The 17,250-nt window shown below is 30.2% G+C and overlaps 2 protein-coding genes and 1 long non-coding RNA gene across 5 annotated transcripts in view; 2 read left to right on the top strand and 1 right to left on the bottom strand.

Moving 5' to 3' along the window:
* LOC147910584 (uncharacterized) overlaps positions 1-5,508 on the bottom strand; it is a 232,954-nt gene extending 227,446 nt beyond the window's left edge. Inside the window, exons 1-3 of one of the 2 annotated variants that reach the window (XR_015544210.1) lie at positions 4,922-5,508; positions 3,190-3,592; positions 2,548-2,598 (exon numbers count right to left, since the gene is read on the bottom strand). This is a non-coding gene — a long non-coding RNA (uncharacterized LOC147910584). Of the gene's footprint in view, positions 1-2,547; positions 2,599-3,189 lie in introns of both variants that reach the window. The other variant, XR_015544209.1, reaches the window with a different exon arrangement.
* A 1,441-nt stretch (positions 5,509-6,949) lies between these two features.
* LOC105143643 (uncharacterized) lies at positions 6,950-12,157 on the top strand. 2 transcript variants are annotated; one of them, XM_087403291.1, is made up of 6 exons: positions 6,950-8,067; positions 8,149-8,305; positions 8,636-8,813; positions 9,064-9,139; positions 9,350-10,110; positions 10,328-12,157. In XM_087403291.1, the coding sequence occupies exons 1-6, from the start codon at positions 7,372-7,374 to the stop codon at positions 11,622-11,624; spliced, it is 3,165 nt and encodes a 1,054-aa protein (XP_087259417.1). In that variant the 5' UTR covers positions 6,950-7,371; the 3' UTR covers positions 11,625-12,157. The 2 variants fall into 2 exon arrangements, with proteins under 2 accessions (XP_087259417.1, XP_087259416.1); XM_087403290.1 differs by having other exon boundaries at positions 6,951-8,067; positions 9,347-10,110.
* Positions 12,158-12,584: 427 nt separating this feature from the next.
* Positions 12,585-16,251, top strand: sip3 (septin interacting protein 3). Its single transcript, XM_011051915.2, has 8 exons — positions 12,585-12,929; positions 13,025-13,117; positions 13,181-13,333; positions 13,510-13,800; positions 13,900-14,114; positions 14,233-14,453; positions 14,542-14,941; positions 15,291-16,251. Exons 1-8 carry the CDS (start codon positions 12,801-12,803, stop codon positions 15,592-15,594), a joined length of 1,806 nt encoding a protein of 601 aa, XP_011050217.1. The 5' UTR covers positions 12,585-12,800; the 3' UTR covers positions 15,595-16,251.
* The last annotated feature ends 999 nt before the right edge of the window (positions 16,252-17,250 follow it).

Genomic DNA, 17,250 nt, shown 5'->3' with positions numbered 1-17,250 from the left:
TATTAAAATAAGCTTTCAATCTTTAAAATACAAAAAAAAATTAACTAATAACAGGACTAATGAGAGTCAGCACGGATAATCAAATGCAAGTTTTGTAGATTAAAAATATTTATAAAAACTTGCGCTTGATTATCTGCGCTGACTCTCATTAGTCCTGTTGTTTATTGGTTATTTTTGTATTTTAAATAAACAATATTTCAAAAAAATATAAGAATTCGCAATTTGCGAACAAGTTACCCTCCCGAATATTTATCTTTATACACTGAGAAAAAAAATTCGTTCAACTAACTACACACATGTAGTTTGCAGATTTGGTTAATTCAACAAATTTTATTTAATTGAATTTAACCGTAGTCTGCTTAATATTAAGCAACAAAGAGAAATACTCCTTTTTGCCGCCGATTGCTGCCGACTAACATTGTCGGCAATAAACATAAGTTTTTACGCTTTTGTACGATGCGCGAAACACGAACGCGTCGCGAAGGGGCCATCATATCAATGAATTTGATTAAATTGTAATATGAATAATTATCAATAATGATAACAATAATAGTAATTCTATTAATATACAACAAAAAAATGTCGCATTTATTCTAAATTAAAAATATAAATATTCGACTAAAAATAAATCTAAATTTAAAAAATCTTTAAGTCAATAACGTTTTTATTTCAAAAATTTCGGATATTAAACTAGATTACATTTTTTAAATATAAACACATTATTACATAAAAAAGAACAAAACTTTAATTTAAAAATAAACTGAAAATGATTGATTATCATCCAATAAAATTCAAGACCCATGTACGTATTTTTAACGAATCGAACGGATTTGTTACTGAATCTCATTTCAAAGTATGAGAAATTCAAATGAATGATGTAAGATCCAAAAGGAATAATTTTCCCTTGCATCAATATATCTCTTTATATTTTGCAAATTAATAGAATTATTTTTGTATAATTTATTATTTTAATATTAAGTATTTTAAATTATGCAAAACTCTGAATGCGATTTTAAAATAATTATGAAATAAAATTCTTCTATTTCTTAGTAAAATGTATATTTTTGGATCTTATTACTTTAACTAGTATAAAATCCAGTTATATTACATATGAATAAGTTATAAAAGATCAGGCTAATGTCAGTGCATTGAAATAAACAATAATAATTAATAACCATAAAATGTCTTTTATAAAAAAGCGAGAATAAATTATATTATGTTTTATATTAAAATTTTTGTTATCATTTCATTAGTAAGATATATACAAATAAGTGTGAAACACACAAATAGAAGGAATTTCTTAAAAAAACATTTCATATTATACGTATATAGATATTGTTTTTCTGCACCAACTTGTATAAAACTTAATCCTGAATGAATATTTGAGGATAGGATAGAGAGGAAAAATAATAAAACAATATTTATTGAACTGTGTGTGTGATAAACACTTTTCTACATAATGATATCCATAAACAATTTCGTATACTCTAATTATTATTTTATATAACCTTCCATTTATTTTTTATATAACCATATTTTTTAATTTCGTGTATTTCATATATTTCAAAAATACGAATATTTTTTTTTTCGTTTTAATTTTCAAGATGTATTATTTTAATATAAAAAATGACCATCAAAAGAACCTATTTTTATTATATTTTTGAAATTAAATTACTTAATAACAAAGCGTTCACATTAACACGTATGAATTTATAATTAATACAAAAAATTTGAGCTAAATTTAAGAATAATTAGAAATAATTCAAAGTGCCTCGGTAAAAAATTTTTCATGCATGAATATGTATAAATATGTATAAACATATAATCATATACGAAATACGTCCATGTTCATACATCTCTTTTTCTTTTGTAAAATTATTTTTTAGTGTAATAGAAATAATAATAGTAATGTGAAAATATTAAAAATAATTAAAGGGTTAATTTTCGCATTCGTTTTGGAAAAATATAAAAAAAATTGCTCATACATTATCACAATTATGTATAATTTTATATATAATTATAAATAAGTAATTTTTTTTACATTTCTTCAAATTTGATTTTTTCCTAAAGCAAATAATATAAAAATTACCTTCTTTTAATTATATTTAATGTTTTCACATTATTATTATTATTTCTAGCATACTAAAAAATAATTTTACAAAAAAAAGAGGGATGTATAAACATATATGGACATATTTCATATATGATTATACATATGTTTATGGATATTTAAGTATATTTATACATATTTATACATATTCATGTATAAAAAATTTTTTACTGAGTTGGTGTGACATTAAATTTCATACAGTACATATAATAAATTCCATAAAATAAAGAGATATCCAGGATTAAGTTTGTCCCAATCTGTTATTATTTATTCATTTTAAGGCAACGGATGTATGGAATGCTATACATATAGTTATTTGTATATTTTTAATAAATGATGCATATGCATCTATAGATATATAGTATTTATTATAATAAAATTACCACACATCCGTTACCCCAAAACACATTACCAAAAAACATTAATTTATCACTTACCAATCCGATGCGCAACAGCGGAGTTATATCAGCAATGTCGCTACGATGATTCTGTAACAAATAAATTAAAATCCAAATTAAAACAGAGTAAAAAAATAATCATTACTTTAAAAAATAATTACTATATGAACGCAGTTTGCTGAAAAATGCAATTTTGAAAATATAATTTTTGTAAGCATCGAATTTTGTATCCACTATTTAATTAGATATATATAAAACAATTATATATTCTCTCTCTCTAAAATAATTATATATTTTTTCTAAAATAATTATATATATATTCTTTAAAGAAGATCTTAGCAAAAATAAATTTGTATAAAAATTACTTTAAAATTTTATACAAATTTATTTTTATTAAGATCTTTTTTAGAGAATATATGTATAATTATTTTAGAGAATTATATAAAAGGAGAAATTCAATAAAAGAAGAATTACTTAAAAATTATTTTAGAGAATATATAATTATTTTATAGAATTATTTCGCAGAATTATTTTATATAATTATTTTATGGAATATACAATTATTTAAATCATTTTATTTAACAATGATTTTAAACTAATCTTTTTTAAATCATTATTAAATAAAATTATTTAAAAACAAGCAAAAAAAAATTAATTTTACAAGTAAAAAATAATATTTACCGCAAGGTTGCTCCACCGGTGCCCGATGTCTCTCCCAGACCTCCTCCTCCTCTCAGAATTGGGTTGACATCCTCTCGCACAGGACACTCGCGTAAAACACTCCCGAATAATACACTATAATCGCGCGCGGACTATAACTTAAACGGCACTCCCGAAGCAAACGCGCGGCGCGACGAACCGGCTGCGGTTCGTTCACTTTTAATTAAATCGGCGAACGAGGGTACATTAACTTTGGATTTTTATACAAAAAGAATGATTTTACTCAATGTCTAAAAATTTATCTAGATAAATCATTTAGATAGATCCGAAAATTTTTAGATACTTAAGAAAAACTGTTCTTTTCGTGTAAATATCCTCTGGGTACTGAGCCCTCCCACCACGTACCCGTGAGAGGAAAGATAATCTAAAAAATGTAATATATATTAAATATAATATATATCGGTTAACTTATAGAAACGAACATCAAACACACATTTGCAATTCGTTATCATTGTGAAATAAATTCATTGTGAAATAACAGATAAAAGGGTTGAATCTTTTATTTATAAATGATGTCTATAAGATATAATTGAGAGTCAATGAAATGGGCTAGAAATTAATAAAAAAGAGAAATGTTTCTTTTATTATAAATAATTTCAAAGTTACGTTTAATTTTTAAATGGATCGTATAACCAAAGATGCACAAAAACAAAAAATTAATTAAGTTATTAAACTTTATATTAATTGTGAAAGCAGGAATTGCGTGAGAGTGTTCATATTAACATTGTTTTTTTATGACTCGTGTGATACCGTTCATACAGACAAGTAGCCATGTCGCATGCCGCTCTTTTTCACATTTCTTTTTGAAACATATAATAATCGTAGAAAATGTTAGATATAATAAAAATGACGAAATGTATTTTATGAATAGTCACATAATACGATTACTAGTATGATTAATTATTCATAAAGTACAACGTATTTCATATTATATTTGGCATTCTTCGCGTTAAGATTTCAAAAAGTAATGTGAAAAAGAGCCTCATACGTCACGACTATCTGCTTATACGAATCTCGGTAAGAGAATAACTGCGCGATAACTACGCGTAAACGTAAACATGACGCGCCGCTTCGTGCCACCCCGTGCCATCTCCATCCCAAGGTCGCGAGCCAACCGTCTAACTGTCGAAATATTAATACATATTACGAAGTAAAATAATATATTCCTTACATTTTTAATGTTCTTCGATTAATGAAACAATTTATTATATGTATCTAGTTTTAGCGGCGCGAGTGGTTTAATGTGATATCATAGTTACATTGTGATATACCGAAGAACATATTTAACGTTTATTTTATAATTTTAAATATTTCGCAATTACAATGTGCTGACAAAAGGTAAGAAGTAAAAAGAGATTTTTACTAGCATTTTTCTTACATAATTATTCACGTAAAGTGCTTTTGGCGTTCCAACATTATATCTATTGAGTTATAATGTTATAGTATCTTATCAATTCGTATAAGCAGGTAATTTAAATATAATTTAATTGTTACTTTTCCCGTATCATAAGAATGCGGAACACAAAAATGACAGAATTATACGATTCAAAGTGATAAAAAGCCACAATTTGAAATATCTAACAATAAGAATCTCATTTTTATACCGTACATGAGAGAACACATGAAATATTCATGAGCTGTGTATGTGCATAATGAATTTAAGAAAGAAAGTAAAAAACCGTTGCAATAATACCTATTAAAACCTTAGTACACTTCTTAGTTTTAGGTAACCTTACATAATTCACGTTGGTAAATATCTAATTTCCATTAATTAATGCGACACCCGGAACGATTCGTAAAACACATCCGTCTCTCTCCGAGGTCGCCGGGCGAATGCCGAAGTGATGACGTAGGTCGTAGTCACCACCGCGCCGCGCGACACGATCCCCCACTCCTCGCTGTTCGTCTCGCGCCGTTTAGATATCCTATTATTGTGAATGAAAAATATTCATTTATTCATATTTTACATGATTTTGACAAAAGGGTATCATCGTACATTTTGCGCTTTGCTTTGTGGCATCTCTGGCACTAGTTTAATCCTATATTATTTGCGCGGTTCTTTTTATATACGTAATTAATAATTATTTGCATGTGAGATATTTTTAATATGCTAATGGTACATTATGTTTCAATTTTCATTATACTTTTAAAATATTTTAAATAATTCATACTTAAAAAACAAAGATTGATAATATTCTATATATCCTTTATAAAGATATATGCAAATTTTCTTAATATTGCGAAACAATTTGCGCTTAATACAATTTTGGTTAAAATTATTAAATATCATGTTAATCATTATTTAATTTTTCAGCTAAAAAATTAATTTATGGCACTACTGTTGCTGCATATTATTCTGTTTCAAAAATTCTTTAAATTTACGTATAATGCTGATGGCTCAGTAAAATAACTGTTACGACTTATTTAAAATAAAAAATATAAAATAAATTTCAGAAATTCTTATTTAAAATATTAAATAAGAAATAAGTTACAAGTGTTGTTATTATAAAATAATGAATACTAAACAACTCTTTTATTTTAGAATAAGACGTGAATGATTCTATTATTCATATCTTATTCTAAAATAAAAAAGTGTTATACTCTAATAATTGTGTTTGATAAAAACAAAATGAAAATTTGCATAAAAAAACATAATTTTGTAATTTTATAAGATAAAATTCACTAAATTAAGTTATTTGAATTTTCAATTTTGTTTATTAAAATAAAAAAATATTAAATAAATTCTAGAAACTTATTTAAAACATTAAATATGTTTAATAAGTAATAAGTTAGAAGTATAGTTATTTAAAATAATAAATACTAAATAACTTTTATCTTAGAATAAAACGTGAGTTAGTTGATAGAATATTTAACAATTCAAATATATTATAAAAGAATAGCAAGGCGTCAATCTTTTATCAAGAATATATTGTGTTCATTGCACGGATTTTGTATAACAAAATTCCCGGGGAAAATGTTTCATATATAATTACATATATAATTATATATAATTATATACAAAATGTCCATATATGTATATATAATATTTTTTTCTAGATTATTATAAACTGATATGATCATTTATCATAACACAATTAAACTAAGATATTCATGAGCTGCGTGAATGAGTAAAGAATCTAAGAAATAAAGCAAAAACCCTGCAATAAAGACTATTGATTGAAGAACATTAAAAATATAAAGAATTTAAAATATATTATTTTACTTATTCGTAATATTCATTGTTATTTCGACAGTTAGACGGTTGGCACGCGGGAGGGGATGGTACGGGATAGCACGAGCGGCGCGTCACGCTTATACGTAGTTATTGCGCAGCATTCCATTCCCGAGGATCGTATAGGTAGATAGCTGTACCGTGTGCCGCTCTTCACATTTCTTTTTGAACTGTAATCGCGATAAATACATAATACGAATCGTCGCTTTAGATTCCAAAAACTTACATAAAATATTTAATAAGAAAAAGTTGGAAAAAGTTTTTTTTAACCCTTAAAATTCAACAACTTTTATTTACATATGTAGGAGATGCGAAATTAAAATTTTTTCGTTCAAGGACTCATTAAACTATCCCTCCTATGGATAATCGGCATGCTTTTGTCGTGTTCTTTAGTATAAAGACGAACCACATTTACGTTCAACGATATGATTTTATCGATAGTGTCAAAAAATGTATGTAATTATGTAGTTCCCAAACTGAAAATGGATGTGCTGGCAGTAGTGTACGAGTGATGTAACAGGAAGAAGCCTGGCATGGCTTCTCTCAGATTTCTCCCTGAGAAAAGTTGCCCTAAATTAATCATATTAAACAATTTTATAAACGCACAGTGATTTCTTTCATCTGATTAATCTGTTTTTTAGGATCCAATGAAATGTGCCAATCAGATGAAATCGCGCTCTTTCGCGATGCATTGCAATAACGCCTTTATGTAATGGAGCGTTCAGTGTTTACTATTGCGATGTTGGCGACACTGGAGGGATGTCAATTCAATCAAATTCAATATGAAAACGGGTGACGAGAAGTACGACAATAAACGACACTTGAACGGCGTGTAATTAATAATAAATTCTTCGTTCAAGAATTAATCATCACAGAACTTGTATGGTTTACAACGCACTGGAATATCGAAGATGTTGATCTACGATGTTTTGCACAAAGAGAAGGTGTATCACGCTGTCGCCAGCGATCTTAGAAGCCTCGGAGTTAAGTATCGCTTCAAGAAGAGCATGCTTAAAAGCGAAAGGCCCGAGGCGTGCAAGGATATCTCCAAAAAGGTTTTCAAGACCCCTTTATTTTATCAAGCCTTGGACATTGTTAATCTATCATCAGGCGCCATAGTCCACATACCTGTGTTTGTCATTCAAGCCTCTACGTTCTTGGAAGAGCATGTCGCTCAAGAGGGTCTGTTCAGAAAGGCTGGCTCTCAGGCGCGACAGAGAGAATTGATATCCCGATTGAATAACGGCGGTGGTTTAGGTGACAAAAATCATGCGATCGATATTGCCAATTGCCTAAAATCTTTCTTCCGAGACTTACCAGAGCCACTGATTCCATATGCATATCACGATTTGTTTGTGCATTGCGCTTTGCTGAAGAGCCATCGGATACAGGCATTATTGTTAGCATGTACACTGCTACCACCGTATCACTTGAATACCTTAGCATTCTTCATGGAATTCTTGAAAAAGGTTTCTATGTATGAGAAACAGAACAAGATGAATATTGACAACTTGGCGAAAGTCATTGGACCGAATATCATGCCATTGCAAGAGACATCCATGTCAGCTGTACAGAATAGATTGCAAATGCATTTAACTATTGTCAAGGTAATACAAATTTTAAAGAATATATATTGATAAATCATATAAGCAAATGGATAATTGTTATGTAAATTAATATTGTTACAGATTCTGATTGAAAATGCAGAAGATATTGGTGTCCTACCACCTCATATTGCTCAGAGTATTTCTACTGAAACAAGCGGCAGCACAGATAATGGATTGGATTCATTTGAATTACATAGAAAGCATAAAAAGAAGAAGCATCGTAGTGGAAGTCTTACACGTAAGTCATATCGAAATACTCTCAGTTTTATCTAAATATATCTAAAAATATATTTACTGATTTATATGTAAATACAAAAAATATATATATGTATAAATGTTAGTAAGATTTATAATATTAAATTAAGATTTATAATATGAAAAAATTAATTAAATTAGAACACCCCGCCCCACCTCCCTAACATTGTTAGATTTATTAAATGTAATTTTGTATTGCACATAACATTATATGATTCAAATCTTATTTAAAATTTTATAGTTTTTCTTATATTTATGTATGTATATATAACATATATGTATATACAACATGGGGATGTAATGTTTTATACAGGAATGTTCAATGGCTTAAAGAAGATGGTTGGAAAGAGTGCTGATGCACCTAATGATACACCTAATATTAATGAACCACAGTCTCTCGTACATCCGACGCAGTTAAATGTAGCTCCTAACAAATTTACCAAAAAACGAAAAGTAATTGAGAGAGAATATCCTCCGAGTATAAAGAAAAAGTAATGAAACTACTTATTCTTATGTTATTTTTTCTTTCTTTTATATATATATATACACACACAGTTTAATATTTATTAGGTGTTGGAATTAATTCGTAGCGTTTTACAAGTGATGGGAAGTACTTTCATTAATGTATTTTTTAATGCTCATGTAAAATAAATAACATTCTTTCATTAAAAACGCTACGAATTAATTCCAACACCTAATAATTTAAAATAATATTGATACAAAACATAATGTATGTTGTAGGAGAACAACCGAAAAATTAGACAAATCGAAAAAATTAAGATTGAGTTTAGACAAATTTGTACCTAAGAATAAACAAGTAAGTATAGATGTTTTCATATATATAGAATGAAAAATCTATCTAAATCAATATTATTGAATAGATCTAAAAAAATTAAAAGGCTTAATTATTAAATCATATTGTGCTCAGTTTATTTTAATTGTTATAATAATTATATAATATAATAATTATATATATTATATAATAATTATATATATATAATAATTTTATTTAAAATACTTTCAGAAGAACGTTGATGGTAACTTATCAGATTCATATATGGGCAATTACAAAACGTGTAATGAAAGACGTTGGAGTTCAGTAAGCAACTCTTTTGATACGCATAAAATAAAATGTGAGTACAACGACAGAATATCAAATATGAGATCAAAGAAATATGATGAACCGTCAAATAATGATTTTCGTCAAGAATGTAATGATGTATTCATTAATGCCACTGTGGATTTATCAGACAATGGTGGCGAGCAAGACTTGCTTATAAATAAAAGTCATAAAAATGGTGAGCAATGGCATATAAATGTAAGCACAAGTTCAAGAAAATTGGATGCTACAGATGAAAGTGATAATATATGCTTGCTGACACCTGAGGAAAAGACTGATTCAGAAGAACTTACATTTTTTCCTAGTAGTGACATAATATCTTCATCAAGTGATCACTATGAAGAAGATTATGTCAGAATTCGTAAGAGTGAATATGAAGATATAAAGAATCGAGTTTCTGCGATTGAATCACGTATTTCTCAAGAGTTTGGATGTATATATAACGAGAAGGATGATATCACTACACATTCGCTAAATAACATACAAACAGCGTATGAAAAAACATTAGAAGAGGCTAGTATCGAAAATACTCTAACAAGCGACTATCTAGCAAAAAGACTGAGTAAAGAACTAAAGATCAGAAGATCGGGAGAACATAAAATAATAAGATCGCCTAGCGCAAGAAAAATTGGATCATTAAGAAGACGTTCACAAGAAAAAGTTGCAAGGTAATTGAATTACATTTAAACTATGATGTTTTTTGTGTAAATAATATACAATTATTATGCATTTTAAAATTTTATTTTAAGTAGTGCATAAATATCCTTTTAAAAATATAGAATCTTCTATCATGTGTAGAATAAAATGTTCAAGTAGTAATAGTTGTATAAAAATAGTTGTAAAACTAATATAAAATTATCATTTTTATTGTTTTACTGTTTACAGCAAACGTATTAGAAGAACTGCATCATGGCATATATCTCCAGAATTCAACTTACAACATCACGTACAACTTGAAAGACAAGTAAATGTTTGTCCCATCGAAAAACAATCGATTTATTCTAATAAATACTTGAAGGAGCATTCTGCCGAAAAATGTAATGAAAATATTTCTAATAATATGAGAGATGAAATAGCCTGTTTACACAATCAAATTAACACATTGATTTCTCGTTCAAGCGAACATAAAATTACAAATAATAGTGACTTGGATCTTTCTGGATTTAAAGATCTGCATTTGAATAATAATCATACGACCACATCTGTACGTAGAGCGTCATCTTTTCATGGAAAAGATTTCGTAGATAACTCATCCTATTTCGATAAAAAGATCGATGAATTAAAAAAGGCGAATAGTCATCAGAATATAGCCTTACACAATGATTGTTTACTAAGCGATAAGACTATTTTCGAGGGCTCGAATAAAATATCTTGGAAAGATGCAGATAAATATTTTAAATCAGTGTCCCGAAGAAATACACCTGCTCCACAAACTGGCAGAGCATCCGTCGCTAAACTTCGAACGCAAAATGCTGGTATGGTACTGGCCAAAGCGAGATTATTTGACGAGGGCACAACAAAGAGATCCGAATTTAAATCGAGTAATGTATCAAATAGAAAACATTGTCTCGACAATGTAAATAAACATTCTTCCAATGTAGCTAAAGAAATGAATACTGAATGTTTCAAACAAACATGCAACAGGACACAAGTCTCTCGAAAAAAATCCAATAAGGATTCGAAAAATAAAAATCGTCATGCAGTGTCATCTCCAAATGCATCACCACACATTAAAACGCAAATAATAGATGCGTCATTAAAATCGTTTCAAAATGGATTGAACGAACATTATGTGCGAAAATTTGAACTGCAAGATCAAAAATGTTCGAATAAGGAACCAATTATACATCAAACTTTCACCAAAGATAAAGGGATCAATGTCGTACATGACACAAGAATTCAGAAAGAAAACATCGCTGCAAAAGGATTGCCGTTGACGAAGATGCCTGTCAGTACAACGTTAGAAAATCCAAATATGTCTCCTTATAAATCAGATGTTAGCAAAACCCCGCATATTAAGCGACCTTTAACAGTAAAAACACCGAAAAGTTCCAAATTAGTGCGTAGACCTCCAGTTGACACACGTAGAACACCATTGAAAGCAACGGCACACTTAGGAACCCCAAAACGTCAAAGTCCTAAAAGTATCTTGAAAACACGAACTCTCAGTATGCATACGTAACAGAAAGTCTAATCATAAGTACTATATGTTGACTTAGTTTTACATATACATATATATACGTTATTTTAAGAAGCTATAATTTTTATACAGTTTTTATATATATAAACAATATCTTTTGTGGTGTTTTTAATATATTTAATACTTATATTAGCAGAATATATATAAGAAAGTTACTACAAATAGAAATAGGACATCGCAAGCAAAACTGATAGTCTATGCGTAAGCGTTTAAAATCACATTTTTTTCTTAAAAAAAAAAGTGATTTAAAAGCATTCTTGCATCTCTATAGTTTAGTACAAAATTTACTTTTTTTAAGGCTAAAACATGAAATATTTGAAATATCTTTAAGGCTAGTCATTGCATCTATCTGTGCTCTCATTTAAATATATAATCCTCATTCATTGTCATTCGATGACAAATTCAGGTGTACATGCAATATTCATATTGTTGCTCATTAAATAACATGTAATACAAATCAATACAAATCATAATTAATATTTGACTTGTGAATATATCTATTACAAGGAGACTAATTATATGTCATTATGTTTGTGTTAATTTTCTTTTTCGCTCGCATTTTTCTTACAGAAGAACAGCCACGTTTAAAAGAACGCACCCGCTTTCTTTTAAATATTTGTGATATATTGTCACCTATCAGTGTTTTATCTGCGAAAGCAAAAATCATCGCGATCCACGTGGTTCAACGATCACGACACGATAATTCGCGTAACCAATCACGTGGCACCGCTTGTCCTTTGCATGCTGTCACAATACAATGGTTGACATTTCACATCTTACATAACTGACAACGCGATGATTGTAATTAATAATGCGATATTTGCCTCATTAAATGTTCTCATTAAAAAGAAAACGCATTAAAAAAAGAGGCCGGAGTATCTCTTCTGAAACATTTATATACGCGAATAAATGATTCGAAGATTACCGCGATTACGGATATTGTCACGATATCAGCGCCACATTAATATCAACTCTCAGCGTGGCGTTGTTTGTGTGCGCGCATACGTTTGTTCACATACAGTTGTCGAGGTGGTACAAGGATCGTCGGAAACGTGCGATCCGATCAAATTCTCCGTGCAATACGCAAGTGTCAGCGATTTATTCGCTTAGGAAACGCGGAAGGTGTTCGGGCTGTACGAGAAAGTGCCCGGCACGAAAATGAGGGAGGCTGGGATCATGCTGATAAGCACCGCGCTAACATGCGTCGTTATTGGCAATGCGTATTATCAAAGAAAACAATTCTATCCGACCGTCGTTCACATAACCAAATCTAATCCGAGCATGACCGTGAGTTGAGCTTTCCTTAAAGCATTTTTTCAACATTCTCAATAAACCACGTTAACGAATGTATGCCTTACTATCACATATGTATTTGTACTCAGGTGATCTACACGCAAGGATTTATTCTTGCATTCATGATTAACGCCTTCCTGCGAAAGATCTTTTTCGGTACCTTACGCGCTGCCGAGCTCGAGGTAAGCGTCTCGTCCTTTTACATTTTCTTACGTCGTTGTCTTTCTTATAACATTACCTTGCAGCATCTAGTGGAAAAAGTCTGGTATGCCGTGACAGAGACATGTCTGGCGTTTACAGTGTTCAGGGATGACTTCAGTCCTAAGTTTATAGCGTTATTTACTCTCCTCTTGTTCTTAAAGTCATTTCACTGGCTTGCAGAGGACCGTGTTGATTACGTGAGTCTTGTGTCATCAACAGTTAAAATACAAGGATCTCTGCATGTATCAAGCATACATTCATTTTTATTATATTATATGTTGACATTATTTACATTTTTGTAATTATAACTATGTAATTATATTCTATGTAATAATTACATTCTGTAGTCAATGAATTATCTTTTATCTTTTAGATGGAAAGAAGTCCGGTAATAACATGGTTGTTCCATCTCAGAGTCGCTACTTTACTAAATCTTTTGTTTGTCATCAATATAATGATGATCAATTATGCCTACGATACAACAGCCACTAAAGGTCCCTCCGTACAACTTGTGTTTGGCTTTGAATATGCAATTTTACTAACTGTTCTTTTTAATATTACTGTAAAATATGTCTTGCATACTATTGATCTACAAAGCGAAACTCCTTGGGACAATAAACCAGTGTTCCTGTTGTATACAGAATTGATTATTGGCATATTGAAGGTAATTATTGTAAAAATCTTATTTATTTTTACATTAATTTATAATTCTGTATATGTGTTCTGTATATGTTTTATCTAACAAATTAATGTTTCCTTGTAGGTTTTCCTCTATTTTGCCTTTGTGACCTTAATGATAAAGTTATTTACATTACCTTTATTTGCATTACGTCCTATGTATTACACAATGCGAGACTTCAAGAAAGCACTTCATGATATTGTAATGTCTCGAAGAGCTATTAGGAATATGAATACTCTTTATCCAGATGCAACAACTGAAGAATTAGCTGCTGCTGATAATGTTTGCATTATATGTCGGTAAGTATTACAATAAATAAAATTGTGAACAATAACAAACGATTTATTAAGACTGTATGTGTAAATACAAAAAATTGTGTGATTTCTTGTAATGTAATCTGATACATTATATTTGCAGAGAGGAAATGGTCACAGCTAGTAAAAAATTGCCGTGTAATCATATCTTCCATACTGCTTGCTTACGTTCTTGGTTTCAACGTCAGCAAACATGTCCGACGTGTCGGTTGAACATTTTGAGGCCTACGCCGAACAACACAAGACCTAGACAACAAAATCCTCCTCAGCCTGGACCACAGGTGCCTCCGCAACCTCCACAAGCACCTGGTGTCAATCCTATCGGTATGACTTTGTGTTATTTCTTGTACTTGAGTTTTATGTACTATATATGTTATGTCCATATTTAATCTATTTCTTTTTATTAATACAGGTCCACCCTTTCATTTCCCGGTATTTTGGGCTGGATTACCAGCTCCAGGTATGCCACCACAACAGCAACAGCAGCAACAACAACCGCAACAACAGCAGCCACCGCAGCAACAGCAGCAACCTCAAAATAATGCTGGAAGTACTCCGCCTCAAAATCCAATACCACCTACTGGAAATATTCCACTTTTTCCACCACTGTTTCCTACAATAGTACCATTACCACCTATTCCTGTACCGCCACCGAATTTAATCGAATTGAGCGAAGAAGAGCTCAGAGCGATGGAAGGTAACCTGCGGCAAGCTGTTGAAGCCAGGATACAAACGCTGCAAAGAATTCAACTTTTATTAGACGCAGCCAATGCAATGATGAATCAATATCAAACAGCAGCTGCTACCGCTAAGTGAGCTATAATATTATATTCTATAAAAATTATATGTATATATATATATATATATATACGCGTGCGTGCGTGTGTGTGTGTGTGTGTGTGTGCGTGCGTGCGTGCGTGCGTGCGTGCGTGCGTGCGTGCGTGCGTGCGTGCGTGCGTGCGTGCGTGCGTGCGTGCGTGCGTGCGTGCGTGCGTGCGTGCGTGCGTGCGTGCGTGCGTGCGTGCGTGCGTGCGTGCGTGCGTGCGTGCGTGTGTGTGTGCGCGCGTGCGTGTGCGTGTGTGTGTGTGTGTGTGTGTGTGTGTGTGTGTGTGTGTAATTCTATTATTTATTACATAAAATACCTATGACTTAAAATTGCAGCATTCCTGTGAATAATAATTCTACAAGCAATACCGATAGTACCTCAGATACATCCACGATGCCAGGTCCAAGCGGTACAGCAAACACAAATAATGGAATTAATAGCGATAGTTCTCAAGTTAAAGTAGAAAACACTCCTACTCCGAGTACGTCGAAGGAAAACACTCCTACTCCAAGTATATCGAAGGAAGACACGTCAGCATGTAATGATACAGTAGACTTATCTAGGACTGAATCTTCAAGCGAACAAGAAATGCTGCGCAGACGTAGGTTACAAAAATTTTCACCTCCACCAACAGAATAAATAAAAATAAAATTGTGTGATAACTTATGTAACATAATAGTTTTTAACTTGGTTTATTATCGGCCTCAATTAACGCAAACGGTCAATAATTGAGGACTGTATAAAGCTAAAGTTTGGATTTTGTGATTGAGACGGGATAAGACGAGATATTCGATATTGTTTGGGATTAAAAGGCAGTTAATGTTTTAAACACTAATAAGGCTGTTTGTAAAAAATCTTCAGTGATTATTAAATCCAGAATTTAGTGATAACCGAGACTGAAAGCTTGAGACTCAAATTGCAAACTGTTATACTACCAACAATCATAATCACATGGAAGAATGGTTTTATAGGAATGACAATTTTTTGTCTTTCTTTTTGTAAATTATTATACCAGAGTGCATATAAAATGTAAGGAATTAATTCCATTGACTTATTATACTTGATTATAATTTTCAGATTTATAAATGTGTTTACCTGTAAATAATTACAGATTTTCTTGCTATCTATATAATCTTTACAATTGTACGAGAGTATTTCTCATGAAACTACATGAAACCTTAAAATTAATTTCATGTTCTTTGCATAAACATGTATTTGAGTACCTTTATCCCTAAGCTTTAATATATGGAAATTTCTTATGTACATTTATAATTATATTGTCATGTAAATACGCCATATTTTTGTATGTTTCATCCTTTCATAAAACCAAGACAACATACCGATACTATCATGATAAACAGTATAATCATTTCTCATAATTAGCCAATGTATATAATTTATTTATCGACATATTTCTTTTTTTTTTTTTTAACAATATGAATAATGCATAAAAGTATATGTTTAGAGATAATTGTTATAGAATTAAGATTTAACTAAAAGTGCAGAAAGAATATGTATAAAAAGAGAAATGCAGGGACATAAACTTTAGCTCAGTCTATGAGTAAATTGTTTTATATTTCTCTTTTATTATTACATCAACATTATTATTAATACTATTAGTCCGGACTGGATATTTTATTCAATTTTCGATACTAACTGTTTGAATTAAAAACTGACTTCGATTCCAGATTATTCAGAAAAGAGACACTATAGTTGTGATATATAAATAATTAAACTTTTAAAATTTTTTTAAATAACTCTATTTAAAAAAATGAAATTTTTACATAAAGTTTTTTTTCAAACGATTATTTATAATCTGTTTAATCTATACGAGCTATTTCAATTTTATACAGTCGTAGATTATATATCGTATTTATTTTTTTATAATTAATAGCAATGAGCAAGTATTATAAAAAAAAATTTATCCTTAAGAGAAAAATGTATTGTTAATTTTTAATAGATATTTTACGTATATTATTTAACAATGGATACTGGTCAATCGCGATGTGACATTCTTGCTAATGTCAATATAATGTTTAACATATTTGTGACAAGAGCTATCGATCTAATAATAAATACGCGATTAAAACAATTTAAAGCAATGTACTCCACATGATATAGAAGAAAACTGACTGACATTAATGCATTCGCCAAGTTTTATTGATCAATCGAAAGATATTTATAACCTCATTTTAACATCTCGAAAATGCGCACACTCGGTTTCATAAAGCGGAGTATGCAACAACATTAACATGTAGAAATAACTTCCTCGATAAACATTAATAACGCCTGATA

This window comes from Acromyrmex echinatior, chromosome 2 (assembly GCF_024713525.1).
Source record: "Acromyrmex echinatior isolate Ae372 chromosome 2, ASM2471352v2, whole genome shotgun sequence".
NCBI lineage: Eukaryota > Metazoa > Arthropoda > Insecta > Hymenoptera > Formicidae > Acromyrmex > Acromyrmex echinatior.
The sequence above is the reverse complement of the archived record's forward strand: the minus strand, read 5'-3'. Positions and strand labels throughout refer to the sequence as shown.